General features: G+C 40.3%; 1 protein-coding gene across 1 annotated transcript; it reads left to right on the top strand.

Annotated features, from left to right (window-relative positions):
- Nucleotides 1-209: 209 nt before the first annotated feature.
- Nucleotides 210-22,932, top strand: LOC117993248 (uncharacterized). Its single transcript, XM_069506327.1, has 10 exons — nucleotides 210-252; nucleotides 1,912-2,019; nucleotides 4,040-4,202; nucleotides 4,423-4,597; nucleotides 6,006-6,213; nucleotides 6,691-6,786; nucleotides 7,696-7,864; nucleotides 20,920-21,094; nucleotides 21,564-21,867; nucleotides 22,682-22,932. Exons 3-10 carry the CDS (start codon nucleotides 4,063-4,065, stop codon nucleotides 22,930-22,932), a joined length of 1,518 nt encoding a protein of 505 aa, XP_069362428.1. The 5' UTR covers nucleotides 210-252; nucleotides 1,912-2,019; nucleotides 4,040-4,062.
- The last annotated feature ends 854 nt before the right edge of the window (nucleotides 22,933-23,786 follow it).

Raw genomic sequence — 23,786 nt, 5'->3', positions numbered from 1 at the left:
GTCAAAACACTTTTTCATTTTAAAAAATCGGTCATAAGTCTTGATATAGACGCACAGACCACGTAAATTTTAGTTTTATTTACATTATTTATTTATTTTATCACTCGAGTTATTTTGAACATACTGTAAATTAATTTCTATCCGAGTTCAGAGAAGCAGACTAGGTACTTTTTTTATTTACTGATTTTAAGTTCAAAATGTTCGATCAGTGTTTAATAATTTTGTTTATTTTCGGATCACACAATGCCTTAGGTAAGTTTTAAGTTTATTTGCCTGGTTCTTAACTCACTTAATTAATCCTTATCCTAATCTTACTAATATTATAAATGTGAAAGTGTAGATCTTTGGATGTTTGTTACTCAATCACGCAAAAACTACTGGACGGATTTGGCTGAAATTTGGAATGGAGATAGATTATACCCTCGATTAACACATAAGCTTCTATTTTTCCCGGAAAATCAAAGAGATCCCGCGGGATTTTGAAAAACGTAAATCCACGCGGACGAAGTCGCGCGCATCAGCTGGTATAATATTATAAATGTGAAAGATGTTTGTTACTCAATCACGCAAAAACTACTGGACGGATGTGGCTGAGATTTGGAATGGAGATGGATTATACCCTGGATTAACACATAGATAATAATTAAAGGCATTTATGGTCAAAATAATAAAAATATGGCAATAGATAACTTCATGATATATCCGAAGAGTGACTTTACTGCAGCTAGCACTGCAACACCCACAATGAGCACTTCAACAACAACGTCGACAACAACAACATCGCCACGGCTGACAACAACAACATCCCTACGGCCGACAACAACAACAGCCCTACGGCAAACGACTTTACGACCGCTAGGAATTCCCGGTAAAAGGCAACGCATACCTGCATTGTGGAGTAGAGCTGAGGCACAGGGTTTTTCGGGTTCCGTACCTCAAAAGGAAAAAAGGAACCCTTATAGGATCACTTCGTTGTTTGTCAGTCTGTCCATCTATCGTATCTGTCAAAAAGACTTATAGGGTACTTCTCTTTGACCTAGAATCATGAAATTAGGATGGTAAGTAGGTCTTATAGCACAAGTAGAGGACAAAATCCAAAAACCGTGAATTTGTGGTTAGGTACATCACAAAGTAAAATCAAAATGTGTTCATGAACAAATAATTAGTATTTTCAACTTTCAAAATTAGATTACTATACCAAGTGGAGTATCATTTAGAAAGAGCTGTACCTGTACATTCTAAAACAGGTTTTCATTTATTTTTATTCATAATAGTTTTGACTTATCGGGCAAAATGTCGAAAAAATACGACTAGCACGGAACCCTCGGTGCGTGAGTCTGACTTGCACTTGGCCGGTTTTTTTATATGAACACAAACTAAATGAAACTGTAATGAGCGTAGCTTATATTAAAAGAAATCAAATGAAAAATATTTGATTACGAAATCTATGAAAAATGCATATTACTTTAGTTTTATTTACGTATGGTTTTGTAAATTAGTGTCAAAACATGTTAATTTAATTGTTGTTTCATGTTTAATTATTATTTGTTTAAAAATAAAATTAACTATTTTAAATTCCCCCCTTTTTTGTTCCGCTAATTGTGATGGCGTGTGTATTTTGCGACTTCATTCGCGTGGATTAGGTTTTTTAAACTCCCCAGGTGACTTTTTCATTGTCTGAGATAGAAAGTAACCTACACCCATCTCCGGGATGCAAGATATCTCTGTACCAAATTTTGTCGAAATCGGTCAAGCGGGTGAACTGCGAAAGATAACATACACAATAGGTATATAGGTACATGAATTTAATAGTTAGCGAAAAATAGTTTAATTGCTTAAGCTTACTACGCGCTACGTTTGTAATGGGAAGCGCTCGAGAACACTCCTCATATTATAGATTGTCATTTTCAGATACTTTAGACTGTGATTTCGAAGATACAACTATATTCGTCCATCTCTGCGGATGGAGGAATGATTCGAGCGCGATCGGAATTTGGACTGCATATAGTAACCATTACGGTAAGACATTCTATGTGATCAAAATTATGACCAAGTTAATGTGAAATAAAAAAATATTTATTTGTCGGAGATACTCGGCAGTAATCGGGACGCAAACGTTGTCTAGTGGCGTTGATCGAGTCTACGCATTATGACACAATCTGGGTTACCATGGACACGTAAGAAAAACAATATGGTTTGAAGATGGTAAGAGAAACGACTTGTGTACTTGTGTAGAATCGAATCCCGCGTTCCTATTAAGCCAACATAATAACCCTGTAGATAAACGCCCAATAGAAGGAAATAAGACGATCCTAGAGCTCTCTGCCGATATCAGAAGCGGGATCAGTGTTGGCACAGACCGGGAACAACGGGAACGGTAATGATAATTGGCGTACACTGTTTGAACAACAGAACGAAAACATGCGTGAACGGATTGTCACCTTACAATAACCTAAACCAAATTACCTTGGAGATTTACCCGAGTTTGATTACCTGATAACCAGGCACGGATTCAAGATCATGCACGACGAACGATTATGACGTATGAAATTAAAATCAAAATAATTTATTCAAACTACGAGGATCCGAGCTATGGCGTTTACAACTAATATTCCTTTGCGGGACGAACGCGACGAGGGCAGCTGGTGAGCGACACGTAGATGTCTGCGTCGTACAACCAATTTTAGGCATATTGGAACATAAAGGTGATGTAAATGCATTTTTTTAAGATTCCTGTGTTGAGTGCTCGTTATTTAAATAAAGTTTTACATTCAAGTTTAACGCTGAATGTGTTAATAATGTGGTTTCTGTGGCTGCTATTGGTCAAACACGAGTGTTCAGTACCTACGGAATGGATTTTATGTTGTGTACGTGACCGTTATACGTTAAAAGCTCTAAATTTAAATAGAAGTTACAAAATATGCACATGATAAATTTAAAAAAATGCCAGTAGGTCATGTACCACTCGAAGTGACGTAAACAATGTAATTGATGATCATGATGATGAGTAAGGTGATCAGTAACAGCTCGAGTAGAAACTCTATCGGCCATATGAAGTTTGACCGTGCCAGTAGTTATTACGTAGTCGCAGCCCGGTAGAAATCGGTGTCTCTTGGGGCAACTTGAGAGTCCGTGGGCGCGCGATGCGCGTTTAGCTCTGGTGGAGGTCGGGGTCTTGAGAGACCGTAGCGCAGACAGGTGCGCGTGTGTATGGGAGATGCACACGGATGATCCACTGTGATGGATGTGAGAGTGAAACCGCAATCCACGGGGGATGGATGTGCGTGGGCAATATTACAATTGCTCGTTGGCTGTGGGAGCCGGGCCGATAGGAGTGTTGACTCGAGTGTTTTAGATTTTTAAAGTAAACGACTGATACATGGCTGTGGTAAAAAAAAATGATTGAGAACCTATTTGTTTTGTTTATGAACAATAATGCGAAATAAACTGTAGCTCAGTTAAATGGTTTCTAGATATTTGAAATAACTGGCGATAATGATTTTAATGATTCTAAGATTTTCTTTATGGAAGTTGAGGTCAGAATTGGCCGAGGAATCAAGTACTCGTCGGTAAGTGTTTAAATAGCTACTCTTTGGTTGTTTTATTTCTTCTCAGAGTAACTGCAGCTGATGTACTTCACACGAGGGCGTGTGCTGCTAAGGACAGGCGTGTCGGAGATACTCGGCAGTAAACGGGACGCAAACGTTGTCTAGTGGCGTTGATCGAGTCTACGCATTATGACACAATCTGGGTTACCATGGACACGTAAGAAAAACAATATGGTTTGAAGATGGTAAGAGAAACGACTTGTGTACTTGTGTAGAATCGAATCCCGCGTTCCTATTAAGCCAACATAATAACCCTGTAGATAAACGCCCAATAGAAGGAAATAAGACGATCCTAGAGCTCTCTGCCGATATATTTATTTATTTTATTTATCATGGAACACATTTATAAGTATAAATTTGTTCCATGATTCATGTCTCTTGCTATCGCAAATGGGTCAATACAAAATATATAACTAAATATATTTTTTCAGATCCAAAGGGCCTGGAAGTCGTCATGCCAGAACAGACGTTGGAGCTCGGGAACAGAACAGCTCGTTTGATTTCTCCACTTTACAGTCGTGATTTAGCTATATACGGCTGTTTCTTATTCACCTATACTATGTATACGTATACAAATCACATTGTTGATGGCAGGTAAGAAGAGCTTTTTTTTCAAGTTACTTAGCACTCATATTACAGTCACTAGATTAAAATCTGCAAAGACATTCAATAAGGCATGGAATACAAATTACTGTTCTTGTTCTCTTGCGTCCATTGTTTCGTTACAGCGTGATTGAAGAACAACCCAACAAACCAATAAACCAACAAATATGGATAGTGATACCTATATTAATAAAATCGTTTTATTTCTTAGGATGGTTGGTATCCGAGTTTACCAAAAGCCAGAGTACCTGGATCTCGAAGATTTAGTTAAATACAGCGATGAGGCGAAAAAAGAATATATTCTTTTTGAGAACTGGGGAGAGTTAGAATGGTGGACCGATTACGAGGAAGAGATAAGGCTGAAGCACTTAAACGACAACTTTCAAGTAAGTTCGAAAATTTTATAGATTACAATAGGTATCACTACATAGTATAGAATATAGTCGCTTCCCGCCGTCTGTAGCTATGTGTGCTTAGATCTTTTAAACTACGCAACGAATTTCAATGCGGTAACTTCGATAAATACTCTGACTCAAAAGGAAGTTTTATATGTATAATTTAATATTGTTCAGCGTTAGGCAGTGGTCCGACCGCCGACGATGAACGAGAAACGAGTACAACTAGAAACTTAAACGATATGGCGATCAGCGGGAAGCGAGTGTGTAGTTTCGATAGTTTGGTCGCCGGGCTATAAGCGAGTGTGCAAGTGCGACGAGCGATTACTCGCGCCATTCGCCCGCGGCCGCTCAGTCCTGTGCAATCCTGCGCGCGCGTTACACGTGTTCAAGCGAGCGAGCATCGCTGAACGAGTATCGCTGAGAGAGTTTATTTTTGAAAGCTCGTCGCTCAGCCACAAAACTAGTAAAGCGAGTCGTCGCCGGCAGTGTGAACAGTCAGATAGCAACTTTTGATATAGGTATGCATCTCTTTCGTTTACACGGAATGTACATTTTATTATATATCCTCAATAGCTCAACCCGTAAAGGAGTGGACTGAAAACCGAAAGGTCGACGGTTCAAACCCCGCCCGTTGCACTATTGTCGTACCTACTCCTAGCACAAGCCTGACGCTTAGTTGGAGAGGAAAGGGGAATATTAGTCATCTAACATGGCTAATATTCTTTTAAAAAAAATTGTGCGTTTCTTGATAGAGAAAATCGCCGATAGTTAGTCGTTTTCTCACCGGCGGCGGCGGTCGGACCACTGCCTTAATTTGTTGAAATATGACGATAATAGTTATCGTAAGTGGATTAAACAATTATTAATTTAACAATTATAGTTCAAGATGTGGGGAGAAATTAAGCCGACTGAGAGCTTACATCAGTAATATCTAAACTTATAATAAAACTATAACTGGACAATTTCTGCACATTAAAGTAATATAAGAATTATTGGATGTTATAATAATGTTACACAATTAAACATAGTACCGTTAGCGAACTCATGAATAGTCAATTAAATGTACTAACAAGCTCATTGAAAGAGAAATTACACCTATAGACGGAAATGAGAAGAATATTGTATCCCGTGTCACGGATTTGAACTACTAGTTACTTACTTTTTTGCGGGAACTCGCAGGCAAGCCCTGCAAGCACCTCACGTTTTTCGTTTTAAATCTCACAAGTGTTTTCATAGCTTACTATAACTATTTTCACTTTTAGTCCGTTTGTAAAACGTGCTAGGTATTTAAATTTTTTTTTTTGAAAGTAACTTTGTAAATGACTTCTGATACACACTTGACTGGTAACTTTTGTTCAAATACCTACCAAACCAATGAACATGTTCTTTTATTCAGATTATCATAGAAGGGATTTGCGTGGATGGCCCAAGGCGCATATCAGTACGCTTCGTCGACATACTTCTAGGCAGTCTGTATTGTAGCGCAACTACTACTGCAGGCCCTACAACTAGCACTTCAACAACAGTATCGATAACAATGTCCCAACGGCCGACAACAACGACACTCTCACCGCCGACGAAGGAACGACCACGAGGAATTTCCGGTAAAACGCAACGCACACTAATTGGCTAGTGGCTAAGATAACAACCTTCTATTCTTCTATGTTTGAAAGATTTTTATATAACTTTTGAGCCCGTGTAACTACAATTTAGGCACTTAGGTACTCGTTTTGAAACTAGAATAGAATAGAAACATTTTTTTAATCAATCAAAATTATACAAATAGGTACTTTTGAACCGTCAAATGCATCTACCTCTGGTTCAGAATGCCTTCCCTACCGAAAAGAACCAACAAGAAGCGGTTGCTCTTTTTAAAGATTCGATTAGGAATGCCATGAATACAAGTAATTGCAATCCTGCGCATTGCTGGAACGAGCTGCAAGTCAAATCCACGCTTTTTGATAATTTACATAATCTTCGATTCATTGATTTTGATGGTGTACTCAAATAAGGGATTAAACAACTTTTGTATGGAGCGCACTTGAAGGACAGTCCTCTTAAATACAGATTTTCATTTTCAGATTCTTTGAGTTGTGATTTTGATGACAATGATCTCTGCGGATGGACGAACGACACGAAGGCGTTCGGAAGATGGATTAGAGGCATTTATTCTTACAGTAAGATATTCTCACTGGTATTTACATATTAGGTCTTCCTTCCTTCCTTCCTTCCGTATTAAGGAATAAAAGCATATTGTCCTACTCTGTGATATTGTGGTCGTGCGTGAGCGCATAGTATGTTTTAATCAATATTTACGGACAAAACGGAACTAAATAATCTAAATATAATATAAAAGGAAAAGGTGACTGACTGATTGACTGACTCTGACTGATTGATCTATCAACGCACAACTCAAACTACTGGACAGATCGGGCTGGAATTTGGCATGCAGATAGCTATTATGACGTAGGCATCCGCTAAGAAAGGTTTTTTGAAAATTCAACCCCTAAGGGTGTGAAATAGGGGTTCGCGAGCATAAGCTAATTTAATATGTTCACACAAGCGAATCACCTTGTTTCCATGCATGCGTGTAAGCCAAGTGCCACTGCAGTTCAATCAAACTAAATCCATACTAATATTATAAATACGAAAGTATGTCTGTCTGTCTGTCTATCTGTCTGTCTGTCTATCTGTCTGTCTGTCTGCTAGCTTTTCACGGCCCAACCGTTTAACCGATTTTGATGAAATTTGGTACAGAGTTTGCATACATCCCGAAGGTCAAATGCTACTTTTTATCCCGGAAAATCAAATAATTCATACGGGATTTTTAAAAACCTAAATCGACGCGGACGAAGTCGCGGGCATCTCTCTCTCTCTCCGGTCGTTCATTCATTGCTGAAGATCGTGGTCCTGGCAAACTACCCTCGAATGGATTATCTGTTTCCATCGGCTTCTGTTGGTGGCCATTTTCACTGTGATAAAAACCACACCTGCTGGATCCCTTTAACTGGTCTGACCGCCTAGTTGGTGAGCGGCCTCTGGCTCTTTTGCCCTCCGTGTTGCCAACTAGAATCAAATATTTTCAGGCTCATCGCAGCTGGAAGTAGTTATGCCGGAACACACGGAGCAGCTTAGCAACAGAACAGCTCGTTTGATATCTCCACTTTACAGTCGGGATCTAGAGGGAAACGGCTGTTTCTACTTCAGCTACCAAAAGTGCCAATGTTCATATAAGTATTTTAATAGTGATGCCATGTAAGAAGTTTTTTTTAAAGTATTATTAGTATAGATTAGTTTTATTAGTTAATTTAAATTAGGAGGCTTTAAAAACTACATACCCTTAATCCTACCTGTGACACGAATTATGCAAAGTACAGTGTGAGGACGATATAAGAGCTAATTTAGATGTACCTACTGCTAATATTATGTAGGTATTTTCCTTTTTATTCAACGTTAGGTACAGTGTACCTAACGTTAATAAAAAGGAAAATACAACAAATTATAAAATAAAAATTATGTGTTATCCTAATATTATGAGGTTGGTATATAAACATACTCCTGCGTTTTTAATGTCTTCAAAAAACCGCTCTAGTGCTCTAGTGCTAGTCGGACTCGCTCGCGAATGGTTCCTTACCAACGTGGAAGAAATTGCACTTTTTAGGGTTCTTTGTCTGTTTTCTTCGTTGTCTGTCTATCGTATCTGTCAAGAAACCTACAGGGTACTTCCACTTGACCTAGAATCATAAAATTTGCCAGGTAGGTAGGTCTCATAGCAGATGTAAGGAGAAAAATCAGAAAACCGTGAATTTGTGGTTAAATCACAAAAAAAATTAAATGTGTTCATGAGCAAATAATTAAGTAGTATTTTCAACTTTCAAAGTAAGATTACTATACCAAGTGGGGTACCTATTTTAATAATATCACAAATATAATATAAATTCATGTATTTATTGTTATAATATTAGATTGACATGACAAATTCAAAAACGTTCTATTTTTATTAAGTATGTATAATTTAAATTTAGGTGATTTAATTAACTAATTTAAGCCAATATATTTAAAAATAGAATTAAGTATAACTATTGTTTAAGATAAAGTGTGTTTTGTTATATTTATTGGGAAATAAAGGCTATTATTATGGATATACATCTACTCTCACGCCCGCGTACAAAATAGATACATATAAAAGCCAAAAGAGTTATAATATACTTACATACATAAAAATAAATAAACCTACATAAACATTACATACATACATATTTGTACCGGGCGGAGGATTACACCCCGGCAGGGGAGACCAAACGGCCGGGGGTCAGGGCGACAGGTGAAGAAATCGGCGGACTATCCTAGCCGAGTCCAGCAAGACCGCTTTTTGCATCCTGGCTGCGAGCGAACTGCCACGGAAACCCAGTCGCCTCAGATGTTGAGCGAGGCTGACTGGGATCAACCCATTCGCAGATATGACGATTGGGATGATTTCAGTGGACTCCACATGCCACATGTCGGAAACTTCGTGAGCCAGATCGAGATACTTGCCTATTATTATTATTATTATGGATATACATCTACTCTCACGCCCGCGTACAAAATAGATACATATAAAAGCCAAAAGAGTTATAATATACTTACATACATAAAAATAAATGAACCTACATAAACATTACATACATACATATTTGTACCGGGCGGAGGATTACACCCCGGCAGGGGAGACCAAACGGCCGGGGGTCAGGGCGACAGGTGAAGAAATCGGCGGACTATCCTAGCCGAGTCCAGCAAGACCGCTTTTTGCATCCTGGCTGCGAGCGAACTGCCACGGAAACCCAGTCGCCTCAGGTGTTGAGCGAGGCTGACTGGAATCAACCCATTCGCAGATATGACGATTGGGATGATTTCAGTGGACTCCACATGCCACATGTCGGAAATCTCGTGAGCCAGATCGAGATACTTGCGCTTTTTCTCCGTCTCAGCTCTCACGAGGTTCTCGTCATACGGAATGGTGATGTCCACCAAAAACACCCTCGACTGTGCCCGGTCCACCACCACGATGTCAGGCTTATTCGCTAGAATAGTCCTGTCCGTGATGATGGACCGGTCCCAATAGAGCCGGACTCCGTCGCGCTCGAGTACCGGCACCGGTGTGTACTTGTAATACGGCAGCCTCTCATCCAGGAGACCGTACTTCAGAGCAAGCTCTTGGTGAAGGATTTTGGCTGCTTGGTTGTGTCTGTGCAGATACTCAGTGTTGGCAAGCGCTGAGCATCCCGAAAGCACATGTCTGAGTGACTCGCCGGGATGGCGACAAGCTCGACAGATGTCATGAGTGCCATCCTTCAGAATGTACTTTCGGTAGTTCCGCGTCTTGACCACCTGATCTTGTATCGCACAGACAAAACCCTCGGTTTCCCCGAAGAGGTCACCAAAGCGCAACCACTGCACGGACGCTTTTTTATCTACGTGTGGCTCATTAAGAGCTTTAAAAAAGCGTCCGTGCAGCTCCTTCTCCCTCCATACGGCCTCCCGGTCAGAGGTGCTAAGTACCACCGGTTTCTGCCACTCGGTTTGGGCTAAGGATAGTGGGGTGAGTCCTTTATCACATTCTATGACCTCTCTATGCATGGGGGACCCCCTCATCGTCTCAAAGTAGGTTCTGAGGTTGGCTATCTCCCGGTTATGCATGGTCTTGACGCTCAATACGCCTCGACCACCACACTTCCGGGGGATATACAACCTCATCACAGACGATTTTGGGTGGTGCATGCGATAAAGAGTCATAGTTGTGCGGACTTTTCTGTCCAGGGCGTCAAGTTCGGTCTGAGTCCATCTGAGCACGCCAAAGGTGTACATGAGAACGGGCATGACCCAGCCGTTATAAGCTCGGATTTTATTGGCGCCTGACAAATAACTTTTACAGATTTTTGTCAGACGGCCAAAAAAGGCCTCGCAAACAGACTGTTTCACGTCCGTCTCTTTTACCCCTAGCGACTGTGACATGCCCAGATACCGGTATGACTCAGCTTCAGAGAGGGTTCTGATGGTGGACGGCTCGAGACTCATCTCAGCCGAATGAGTTACCTGTCCCCTTTCCACATGCATGACCGCACACTTGTCCAGCCCAAGCTCCATCCTGATGGAATTGCTGAAGTCAGTGGTGACATTCAGCAGCTCCTGCAGGCGGGTGGCATTGGGTGCCAGCAGTTTGAGGTCATCCATGTAGAGAAGGTGAGGCACTTTTGTCCCTCCTCTCCGAAACTGAAAGCCTGTCCCCGAACCCTCCAGCAAAGTGCTGAGTGGGTTCAGAGACAGACAGAACCAAAGCGGGCTCAGACAATCACCCTGGAAGATACCCCTTCCTATCCTTATCCGGTCATCGGCATCCGCCAGCCGCTCGCCATGGAGACACAGAATCGTACTCCACTGCCCCATGCATTCTCCGAGGAAGTCTCGAACTGTACCATCGACTTTGTACAGCTCAAGGACCCTCAGGAGCCATGAATGGGGCACCGAGTCGAATGCCTTTCTGTAGTCGATCCAGGCGGCGGAGAAATTCCGACGGTTGCGTTTGACCAGTTGGCCCGCAACGGAGTCGATGAGAAGGAGCTCCTTAGTACCACGACTACCGCCCCGACATCCGTTTTGAGCCCCAGATATGATGTTATTCTCGTCCACGTGACGGGAGATCTTGAGGCTCAAAACAGATGTCAGTGTCTTATAGATGGTAGTAAGACACGTAATAGGACGGTACTTAGCCGGATCAGTGGTATCGGTGGACTTTGGAGCTAAATGAGTGATCCCGGTAGTGAAAAGGCTCGGGAGTGCCCTCTGCTCAAGAGCCTCTTGAAATTGTCGAGCCAAGGTCGCATGGCAAACCGAAAAACCCTTCAGCCAGTAGTGATGCAGTCCGTCGGGTCCCGGGCTTTTCCAGTTCGGGGCCCGCCTTACTGCACCAGCTACATCCTCCGCAGAGATGGCGACCGGGTTCATCGGTTCTATTGAGGCACATGCTTCCTCTACCGCCGCAATCCAAGGGCCCTCCTCATGCTCCACCTCCCTCGACCACACACCCCGCCAAAAAGTGACGAGGTCGGCCGGGTCTGGTCGCTGAGACGTAGAGCAGACTGCTGGGCACTCCAGTCTTTTGTAGAACCTTTTCTGATCACTCAAGAAGAGGCGATTTTGCTGAAATCGCTCGACTCTTTCCGAGTATCGTCGGATGCGGTTCCCCCATGCAGCGATTTTCTGCTTCAGGTCGTCGATGCGCTCTGTTAGCTTTTGCGCAATATTGGGCTGGTCCAACCTGACCCCACACCCATTAAACGCAACTCTAACAGAGCGCACAATCCTTGGCCTAGTATTGCCCGACCTGAAGCTTTGCAGTCTGCCAATGAGGACTCTGGCCAGAGTGATACGGCGTTCTATTCTCTTCTTCCAGGCCGGTTCCGCGCTGCGCCTTGCAGCAGCAGCACGCTCCGGTCCCGGAGTCTTGGCACCGATAAATCGGTGCACGGCGAGCGCCGCGCCGAAGAGGATAGAAGCCGTATCACCCAGGCCAGTGCTGCTTTCCAGATGTTGAGGCAGCATTTTGTTTATGGCCTCAATGACATCCCGCGTCGCTACATTTAGCGTGAGTCGGGAGAGCCGCGGACGATTCTCTAGAGGAGCGCTCCGGATTTCAGAAATCGCCTCTTCTAGAATCCCTCTCATCCGCTCTATATCCAGGGAGACTGTTCCTTCGGTGTCTTCCTCCACAGGCAAATCTTGTGAGATGGTATTCGTCTCTACGGGGACAGGCACCGCCTGGGAGTCGTTTTGCTCTGTGGCTGGTGCTGACACTTCTGGAACAGCCTCACGTCGCAATCGTTCGAGCTCGGTAGCGTTAAAGATGTTCGAGCGCTGAATGTACCGAGCCCGGTCTGCCAGGTTTTGTTCCGTGACAGTTAAGTTCGGCTCGAGCAGCAGGAACTCGCGGTACATTGCCGCTCGGTAGCCAGTCCGTCCGGTTTCCCCTCCCGTCGCCCTGTAGTACGCACGCATGACATTCTCGTTCATGAGAGACGTCCATCTCATGCGGCGTACACCACCAGCGGCGGGCGCCGAAGATTGGGCCCTGGTGGACCCTGTCGGAGCCAAGCCATCTGGTGGGGATGATGGATGTGTCGACCGGCTAGGTGGCGGTGCCGGTCGACTGATGGTACTGGCGGCCCGTATGCTGCTACGCCCAGCGCCAGCTCCAGGCGCGCCCTGGCGACCCCCAGGTAGCGGCCCTATTCGCACATTCATTTCATTGTTTTCCATCATCATAAAAAGGGGGGGGGGGGTGGGGGGTGGATACATCACTCGGGGTCCACTCGGGTCCCCGAGGAGGCTGTTTCTATGGCCAGCACGCCAGATTTCGGGGGGCTTGGCTGACAATAATCAGCTCCCCGATTCCCTTAGTCGCCTCTTACGACACCCTTATTATTATTATTATTATTATTATTATTATGTATAATTTAGACTAATAACGAAGTTAGAGGTTTTACTACATTCCTCCACGGCTATATTAAGACTACATCTCTTCAATCAACCGGCGCGGTGGTTTAATCAGGCGGGTTGTGCGTCTTAGCTGTGGCCGTGGTGTCGACTGCTCTGGAGCCTGCAATTCACCCTCTGCCTGTGTATTCGCCAACTGTGGTTGCGCCCTGTCTGCGATGCTCCGACTGTCCACCACTGGTTCGTCATCCGATCTCTTGGTGCGGATTGCATCGGCGTGCATTCTTTTATAATTGTTTGACGGAGTTTCTATTACATATGAATACCGGTTTGTTCTTCTCTGTATTACCCCTGGTTCCCATTTATTTTTAGTTGTATTTCTGGTGTATACTTCATCTCCAGGTGTAAATGATCTTATGTCCGCTGCGTTATTAATATTATCTTGAAACTGTTTGAATCTTAGGTTTCTCTTAATATTTGGTCGAACATTGTCTAATAAACATGTCAGTTGTCGTCCAAACATTAGTTGTGCTGGTGATTTACCGGTAGCAGAATGAGGCGTATTTCTATATGTAAAGAGGAAATCTCGCAGGCGAGATTTCAATGTTATCTGGTTGTTGATGCTAGCAGCCATTCTTGTTTTGAATGTCCGTACCAAGCGTTCAGCTAGACCATTTGTTCGTGGATGATAGGGAGATGATTTTGCATGTGTTATGCCTCTCGTTTCGTTTGAATTCGTGCGATGTAAATTGGGGTCCATTGTCTGAAACGATCATTTTGGGTAGTCCAAATGTCGTGAAGATACTGTCTAATTTGTCACAAAGTTTCTCGGTGGTGATTTTTGTCATAGGTTTAATTTCCACCCATTTGGATAGGGCATCTTGTAACACTAACCATTGTTTGCCTTCAAATGGTCCAGCGAAATCTATATGAATTCTTTCCCACGTACTATCAGGTATAGACCACGAAAAAACTGGAAGTTCGGGAATGTTTGGACGGTTTTCCTGGCATTTATGGCAGTGTCTAACATATATGTCTATATCTTCATCTATATCTGGCCACCAAACATAGAACCGTCCCAATGCCCTCATTGCTGAAATGCCCGGATGGCCACTATGTAAATATCTTAAAACTGATCGCTGTAATGTGCTTGGAATTACGATCCTTCCCTGCCACATGATAATATCGTTTTCAATAGATAATTCATCGCGTTTACGTAAATAAGACTTTAGTTCATTTGTTGCATGATAATTTGTCCAACTTGTTTTTAGGAAATGTTTTACTTGTTTTAATTTGTTATCACTTTTTGTCTGTTGTTTTATGATATCTTCTGTTAATGCGATATCTTCAATTGTTGTGGCTTGGACTCTTGAGATGATTTTATGTATACGCAACTCTGCCTTAGTAGGTTGTTCTTCAGGGTTTGGTATGCGTGACAGATAATCGGCTATCGTGTTGTTTTCACCTTTCCCATATATTATATCGTAGTCGTAGCTGCCTATTAATAGTGCCCACCTAATTAGTCTGTTATTGACTAATTTAGGAAGATTGCGCTGTGGTCCTAATAATTTAAAGGTTTATGATCTGTTATTAATGTAAACTTAACTCCTCGTAAATACTGATCAAACTTTTTAATGCCAAAAAATATAGCCAGAGCTTCCCGATCTATAACCGAATATCGACTCTCAGCTGGTTTTAATTTTCTTGAAGCAAATGCAATTGGTTGTTCGTGATCTTGTATTTTGTGGTAAAGCATTGCACCAACTCCTTTTTCCGAAGCATCACACGCAAGAAACAGTGGCAGTTTTTCATCAAAAGCAACAAGAGATATTGATTTTAAAATAAGTTTTTTAGTTTCCTCAAAAGCCTTAGCTTCATGAGCTGTCCACTGCCATTTCCGTTTATTACCTGTTAATTCGTGAAGTGATGCGCACTTACTGTGAAGGTGAGGAATGAATCTCTCATAGAAGTTAATTAGGCCCAGGTAAGATCGCAATTCCTTTATATTTGTTGGAGGTGGAGCCTTGCTGATTGCGTCTATTTTTGATTTCGTTGCTCGGATTCCATTTTTGTCAATTGAATGTCCAAGATATTCTATTTCAGGTGTAAAAATGTACATTTCTTTAAGTTCACTTTAAGGCCCGCATGTTCCAACCTTTTGAAAACTTCGTAGAGTGTTTCTAAATGTTCACTGTCGTTTATGCCCGTTATGGCTATGTCATCGAAATAAACTGCTACGTTTGGTATGTTGTCTAATAGTTTTTCCAAGTAATGTTGAAAGATTGATGGTGCTGTAGTAATACCAAATGGCATTCTATTGTATTGATAATAGCCCTTGTGTGTTGTAATTGTTAAAAACTTCTTAGATTCTGGGGCAATTTCAAATTGTAGATATGCATCTTTCAAATCAATTTTGGAATATCTTTTTCCGTTAGCTAATTGTTGGCGTAAGTGATCAAACAGTGGTACCGGGTACGTATGTTTAAGTAGGACAGGGTTAATTGTTATGCGGTAGTCACCACATATCCTGATTTGACCGTTTGGTTTCACCACGTTCACTGTAGGCGTTGCCCATTCAATCGGTGTATCGTTTGGGTCTACTTTTGTAACGATTCCTTCCGTAACTAATCGTTCTAACTCCGCTTCTACGTTCTTTTTCATACTAAATTTGATTGGTCTTGCGGATAAATGTTTTGGTTCTGTTCCTGGTTTTACATGTATGTTGATTTGATAATTCTTTACTTTTCCTAATTTACCATCAAACAGTTTTGAATGTTCATCAATTAACTGTTCCAATGTCTTAATAGAAGGTTTCCTTTTAATTGAATAGACCGCTTTTGGAAAAGGCATGCCAAATGCTTCACTCCAATTTAATCCAAACAACATGGGCTCGGCATGCTTCATTACTACTACAGGTAATGTAATCTCTTCCCCGTCCAAACTAACTGACACATTAGTCAGACCTTCAGGTTTTAATTTGTAGTTACAGTAAGCTCTTAATCGTGGTGCTTCTTCAAGGGCCGGAGATCCAATACATTTCCAAAATTTGGTACTGATTATTGAGTAAATAGAGCCAGAATCCCATTCCATGCAACATTTAACACCATTAATTATAGGGTCGATTTTTTTGCATCTATTTGTAGTATTTATTTTATGTGTCCAATTTTCTGTTGATACTGATGATGATACTGATACTGATGGTTGGGATTCATCATCGCTCGAGTTTGACATGTAAGATATTTTTTGTAATCTTGGTTGATATTTATTTGTTCGTTTTTGATTTCTTTCATTTGTTTCCAAATATGCTCGGCCAGTTTTGATGCAACAGCTTTCAAAATGTCCAATGTTTCCGCACTCTTTGCATGCATGTTGTTTTGCTACACATTCGTTGACTGTGTGCTTGTTATTTTTTCCACAACGTTTACATTGTGTTGAACGTAGTTTACGTATATTCTTACTGTGTTTATTTTTGTGATTCCCTTTTTTAATCTTTTTAATAGTTTCTTCCTTGGGCATATCTGATTCTGCTAATTCTCGAGACTGTGCAACAGCGAATATTTGGGCAAATGTTACTTCTTTTGTTTGACCTTCTATAATTTGTAAAAGATCAGGCCATTTTTGTCTCAAGTCGATTTGTAGCTGTTGATGATTTAGCCCAGTTGCAAAACGGTCCCTTAATTGTCGCTCTAGCAAGGTATCGTCGTATCCACAATCTTGCTTAACTCCTTCAATCTGTTTGCATATTGTTCCATGTTCTCAGCAGTTTGTCTTGTGCAGTTCCAAAATTCTGCTAGCGCTTTATACCTTGTTTTACGAGTTTTGTATAACTCTAAGAGTTTAGTTTTAATATCTTCGTATGTACTTTTCTCGAAATTAGGAATAAGAGCCGTTTTTAACTCATGGTACGTTTCTGGTGTAAGACATGTCAATAGAACATCTTTTTGTAGTTCGGTGTATTCCTTACCACCAATGTTGCATTTTGCTTCGAAAAAATCAATGAAGCTGTCTATTGATGTAGTCGAAGGGTTAAACTTGTCGCCCTTAAATACATTTATTATTGCAAGTTTACTTGCCTTGTTTGTTGATATAGTTGTTTCCAACTCCGTTAGTAATGTTTCGGCTCGCAGGAGGTGGATGGAAGAAAACTAGTCGGCGATAATATCCTTATAATAATTATATTCAAAGTTACATTTAAATGAAAAGACTAAAAACTAGTGCTTATCTCTAAGGATGAGAATATTCTAACTTAATATTACGATTCCCACATCGCGCGGGTTCTGGTATTACGCCGCGTCAGCTATACGGGTCGTATTCGTACGTGGGAATGGGAATGCATGTTGCGCTGGCTCACTATGTATCAGCCGCTGGCTTCGCCTGCGTAACACCTCCCCCATCAGATCGGCGCATATGCTGCCGCCTTGGCTGTGAATTGCGCCGGAAGGTCATCGGATGAAGAACTCTGAATTTTGGTTATGTTTCTTAACTGCAAGTTCTTCGTGCGATGTATTTTCTGATAAACTGTAATGATCATATTCAGTCTGCAGGTTCCAATTAATATGGCGTATGGTAATGATTGTGTGATAAATAACTCCATGGTCCGTACTTGGAGGTAGAGTGATAGGCGTTTGAGATGAAACCTTTGCACTTGCATCATGTAGGTGATCCAGTTTTATGGACTTCAATTATTCATAATGTGGAGATGGTTTTGAGTCAAACGATTCTTCTTTAGGTAAAACTATAACTTGGATGGCTATGTCTTCTTCTATTCTGGGAAAGTGTGCTATATAATTGCTGGTCTTCGGGCATTCAGCCTCTGTGTACCTGTATTCGTTCAAGCTTATTGCAAGGAATGGATAATAAGAGATAAGGATATCATGATGCGTATGTGGTAATGGGAAATTAATACATAAACTAACAGGAAATTTTAAAACTATGAATATTTAATTTCTTACATAATACTAACCTAACACTATAATATCCTAACTCTTTCATGTTGGATCTACTGCAGTCAAAGGATTTCCATGATGCGTACTAAATTTAAGTAATGCTTGAACTACACTGACTGCCGCGCTGTCTCCTAAGAAATATGCTTGAACATATTTGGAGAAAGAGTCGACTATTGTCAGAAACTTACAGCTTTCTACACTTAAAAGGTCTAAGTGCACAAGCTCAAAAGGTTTACTGGGTGGTGGAACTACTTGAAATTGCTGTCGGATCGGATTACGGTCATACTTAGCCTGTCCGCATACTGCACAGTCGTTGATAAATTTTGAAATATGGTCTCGCATTTTAGGCCAGTAAAATTTTCGAGATAAAGCAAGAAAGCATTCATTGATACCGCGATGGTTTGTCTTGCCATCATGGTACTTATCTATAATTTGTTGCTGCTTTAAATATTCTCGAACATTTTCCACTTCTGTTTTAGCTAAATTGAGTATAATTGACGAATTTTTAAAAGTTTTCTGTATTATTGGAATTATCCTATACATAGCCAATGGTGGATTGATTAATAAACCGGTTTTAATTTTAGGTTGAATAAATTCTTTAATAGCATTGATGACATCTTCTTCTAAATTATATTCAGATAATTGAACAGTCGTACGCTTATGGTTTTCAAAGGGGTTTGTAGTGACTGGTTTGGTTTTAATATCACCTAAAACGTTAAAAACGATTTGCCTAGTAAATTTATTCAATGGATCTTCTGTAATCGGGATTTCCAAGATGGGGCTTTCGTCATCAGTATGGACAGTTGCTGTTCTAGAACCATCTTCAGCCTCCGGAGCTGAGAGAGTTCCAGAGTCATCTATAGATATAGAGGGAGCTCCGTCCGATTGATTTAAAGCAATCGAACTTAGCTCTTGCACATGAACTTCAATGCGCGATAATGCGTTCGAGCTGTAATCTTCTTTCATTATAGGACTCGGTTCAACTTTCGAGGAGCTTTCCTCATAGAAATCATAGTATTCATCCGGAAATTGTTCGTAATTGTCATAGTCATAATCGTAGTTATAGTCATAATCATAGTCATAGTCATAGTCATAATCATAATTATAACCATAGTCATAGTTATAGTAAAGTTCATTAAAATTGACGTCGCGTGATTTCATATAGTTAGTTGGTGGTGGATTACCAAATTTACGCCAATCATGTCCCGATGGTGGTAAATGTCTAGGGGTGAAATGACTCACACCGCTCATGGGACGTGGGAAATTAGAATTGTTAGGCGATTGGTGTCGATTTGGAAATTTGAAAACGTTGCTCTTCGGGTTATAATTCGGTGGAGGAGCGCGAAACATTAATTGGGTACAACTAGGACCACGCGGATGCATTTGAGGGTTAGGTTTCCAACCAGGTCTAAAATGCATAGGTTGCTGACTCTGAGGTGGTCTAAAATGTATAGGGTGCTGCCAAGATGGCCCAGGCATAGCGAAACCTTGTGACCTTGAAGGACCTGTGTAATTTGATACGGAAAATTTATGTCCAAAAATTTTCTGAGAAAACCCGCCTTCATTTCGTTGTTGTATATATAGGGTGTTAAGTTCCTCTTGTACAAATTCGAGGGCTTTTTCCATATAGATTTTGTATAAACCTAGATTATAAAATTTTAGGAATAAGGACGATATATAAATGAGGATTCAATAAACGTACGATTTAAAAAAAAATCAATAAAAAAATTAAACACAATACCTCTTTTTCTTGTTAGTCGGAAAAGGATAGGTAAAAGGAACTTGAACGATTCAAGTACTTACCGCATCGCCGATCTATTTCTTTCCACGAATCGAAGTTTAGATTCTCCACTACACTGCGGCCTCCGAATGGTAGGTTCTCAGGATAAGTTGTTCTCCGTCACAGTTGTCCGATACAGCTACAGGTACAGCTTATCCTACCCCGTCACTGCGCCAGTAATGTTTCGGCTCGCAGGAGGTGGATGGAAGAAAACTAGTCGGCGATAATATCCTTATAATAATTATATTCAAAGTTACATTTAAATGAAAAGACTAAAAACTAGTGCTTATCTCTAAGGATGAGAATATTCTAACTTAATATTACGATTCCCACATCGCGCGGGTTCTGGTATTACGCCGCGTCAGCTATACGGGTCGTATTCGTACGTGGGAATGGGAATGCATGTTGCGCTGGCTCACTATGTATCAGCCGCTGGCTTCGCCTGCGTAACACGTTGCATCATGTTTAGTTGGTGTTGGCGTTGCGTAGTATTGTTGTTGGTTTGTAAGTAATTTTATCAGTTCCGAGATTTGTTTTTGTTGTTCAATCTGGTTAGATAAAACTTGTTGTATTTGTTCCGTGTTCATTTTGCCATATTTCTCGTCGCCAATTTAATAATATCACAAATATAATATAAATTCATGTATTTATTGTTATAATATTAGATTGACATGACAAATTCAAAAACGTTCTATTTTTATTAAGTATGTATAATTTAGACTAATAACGAAGTTAGAGGTTTTACTACACCTATCACATTATGAAAGGGCTTTCTTTATCTGTACATTACAAAACAGATTTTTATTTATTTTGTTGACAAAATGTCGGAAAAAATACCCGATTACGGAACCCCCGGTATGCGAGACCGACTCGTACTTGGCCGGTTTTGTTAACCATAAATTTACGGTTTTCGGATTATTTCTTCATTTGTGCTCTGACACATCTTGACCTGCTAAATTTCACCAAGGGAATCAAGTTTTTGATTCCCTTGGTGGGTCTTAACAGACACGACAGGTAGACAACGGAGTGATCTGTAGATAAGGGTACCTTTTTTCTCCGGAGATATCAGAACTCTAAAAATATGTAATTAATGGAATCACTTTATTTCAAAGGCCTACCGGTCTCCGAGTCTACCAAAAACCAGAGTATCTGGCCCTTGAAGATTTAGTTGCATCTAGCGATGAGACGAAAAAGGATTATATTCTTTATGAAATTTGGGAAGAATTGGAAATGTGGGATTGGTATTGGAAAGAGTTGACGCTTAGGCACTTCGATGACAACTTCCAGGTACGTTCAAAAATTATAATCAGGTACTTAATCACATTTCATAAATGGGTAAGGAAGCGTTTTTTTCTTTTGCCGTTTTTCTTGCTATCTTTAACGACTTTATCGAGATATAAAATATCTTGTTTCTTTTTTTGGATATATAAAGGTATACTCTGTATAAAGGATAAAGGATATTCTGTATCCGCCTCCGGGATCCAACAGGATCAAGCTATCTCCAGGAAAAGTTAAAAGACAGATATACAGGCAATTTTTACGATTAAATGTGTAGAAAAGTTAAAACTAACGACTGATAATAATATTATTAATTATCCAAAGTAATTTATTAACTATCCCTAATCCTGATATTTTTTAAATCTTAATGTAAGTCCAGTGTTGACATAAAAAGAACCAAAATCACCACACCAAACCAAGAAGAAAAAGATACTTAAATTTAAAACTTTTCCTAGTCTAAAAAAGCTTTTTTATTTAGATCATCATTGAAGGGATTATCGTGGAGGGTGACAGGCATATAATAGTAGACGAAGTTGAGATTCGTCAGGGGAGTGAGTGTAGTGAAACTACTACTGCAGCCTCTACAACTAGCACTTCAACAACAACGTCGACAACTACAAAATCCCCACGGCCGACAACAACAACATTGCCATTGCCGACAACAGCTACATTCCCACGGCTGACAACACCAAAACTCCCGCAGCCAACAACAACACTTTCGCCGCCGACAACAACAACAATCTCGCCACCGACATCTACGCAACGACAACAAGGGAGAACTGGTAATTAGCCATGTTATTTAAATTCACTATTCTTAAATATTTGTACAACTTTTTCAAAATTATAGATAAATAACTTGATCATTCCTAATCATTCCTAAAATGCTGCTTTAAATGCACTGCTTACCCAGTTTTAACAGCTCAATGCATATTTTTCTTGATGACCTGCCAGTAAACAGGTTCCTACCTAACTAATGCCTACCCTGGCTTCAAACTCTGTGCACGCCACTGGTGGTAAGTATGTACCTATACTACGCAATTGACAGGTCCAAATCTAAACATAAGTTATGTTTTCTTCATTTTTTTTATCTTTTGACCAAGCAAGGCGCTAAAAACTGACAATACATTAGTTCAAATTCAAATTCAAAAATCAATGAATGTGTAGTCCACGCGGATGAAGTCGCGGGCATAAGCTAGTGCTTAATAAAAAGCAATGATCAGGTCTAAGTTGGAGCATGCTTGCCTAGAAAATGCCTAATCACTCTTGCCTTGATGGTATTTAGGCCACACGTGGCAGGAAATACAGGCACTGGAATGACATTCCACACATTAGCGGTTCTTATCAGAAATGTATAAATTGATATTGTGGCTAATTCCGTTTTACACAATCTCTAAACTAATCTAAAATGGCAAGTCTAAATCTAAATCTATTGCTATCCTTTTCATAATGTTGTTTGCGAAAAAGGATAGCAGTAGATTTAGACCTGTTAATTTAGTTTAGTTTAGAGATTGTGTACAAGAGAATCGGCCCCAATGCTACTTAAACTATTTTCATGTTCATATTTTATTTACTTCAGAAATTTTCATTTATTTACAGAAATTGGTTCAAGAGATGTACAACTGATATCTATAATAGTTATCCTGGGAATACTAGTGTTGACTTTTGTTTTCATCCTCATGGCTGTGCTGGTGCGGCAACATGGCACATACAGATTAAATGTCCTGACTGCAAACATTGTGGGCACGTCATCTCGTGATGTCGAGCATGAAACGAAATCTGAGGCGAGATATTCAACTAAGGATGGAGATGAAGTCATCATACATTGCAATGAAGCAACAAAATTATAACAATCAGAAAAAAAGAAAGCTAAAGGTATAGACACACTACTGGATTGTGTTGCAACTTACTATTTGGCAAGATGATCGACCAATCGAAACGCGCTTCGATCTCAGTGTCGGTGTGTCCTGATCATATAAGTCAAAGTCAAAGTCAAATGATTTATTCAAAATAGGTAATAAATTACTCTTATTGATTGTCTGGTATAGTGTTAGATTTGTAAGATAATATAGTGGTGATAATTATAACGCAAACTTAAAACTAAAGCTACGAGGGTTCCAAACGCGCCCAGGTCTGAGAAGAGCCCACAACAAACTCAGCCGGGTATTCTTTTTATTATCACCACTTTACAAAATTATTGAAACTTATTAGAACTATCACAAAGTCGTTAAGCAACTCATTCCCAAGCTTGCTTATCATTTAAATAATCCTTTACATTGTAATAGGATTTTTCAATTAGTTTACGTTTTATGAAAACTTTGAACTTGTTGAGAGACATCTCCAATATGTCTTCTGGAAGCTTATTATAGAAACGTATGGAATTACGAGCAAATGAATTGCTAACTTTACTGAGCCTAGAGGCGGGAATTACAAGTTTATTTTTATTTCTAGTATTTATATTATGACAGTCACTTTTTTTTAAATTTATTTATGTTTTTATGTACGTACAGTAAATTTTCAAAAATATATTGATTATGCACTGTCATAATTTTAACTTCCCTAAATTTAGTTCTCAGCGACTCTCGTGGCCCCATACTGTATATGGCTCGAACAGCCCTTTTCTGCAGCACAAAAATAGAATTAATATCAGCAGCATTACCCCATAATAATATACCATATGACATAATGCTGTGAAAGTAACTAA

The sequence above is a fragment of the Maniola hyperantus genome, chromosome 23, assembly GCF_902806685.2.
Source record: "Maniola hyperantus chromosome 23, iAphHyp1.2, whole genome shotgun sequence".
NCBI lineage: Eukaryota > Metazoa > Arthropoda > Insecta > Lepidoptera > Nymphalidae > Maniola > Maniola hyperantus.
This window is presented reverse-complemented; position numbering and strand designations above follow the sequence as displayed.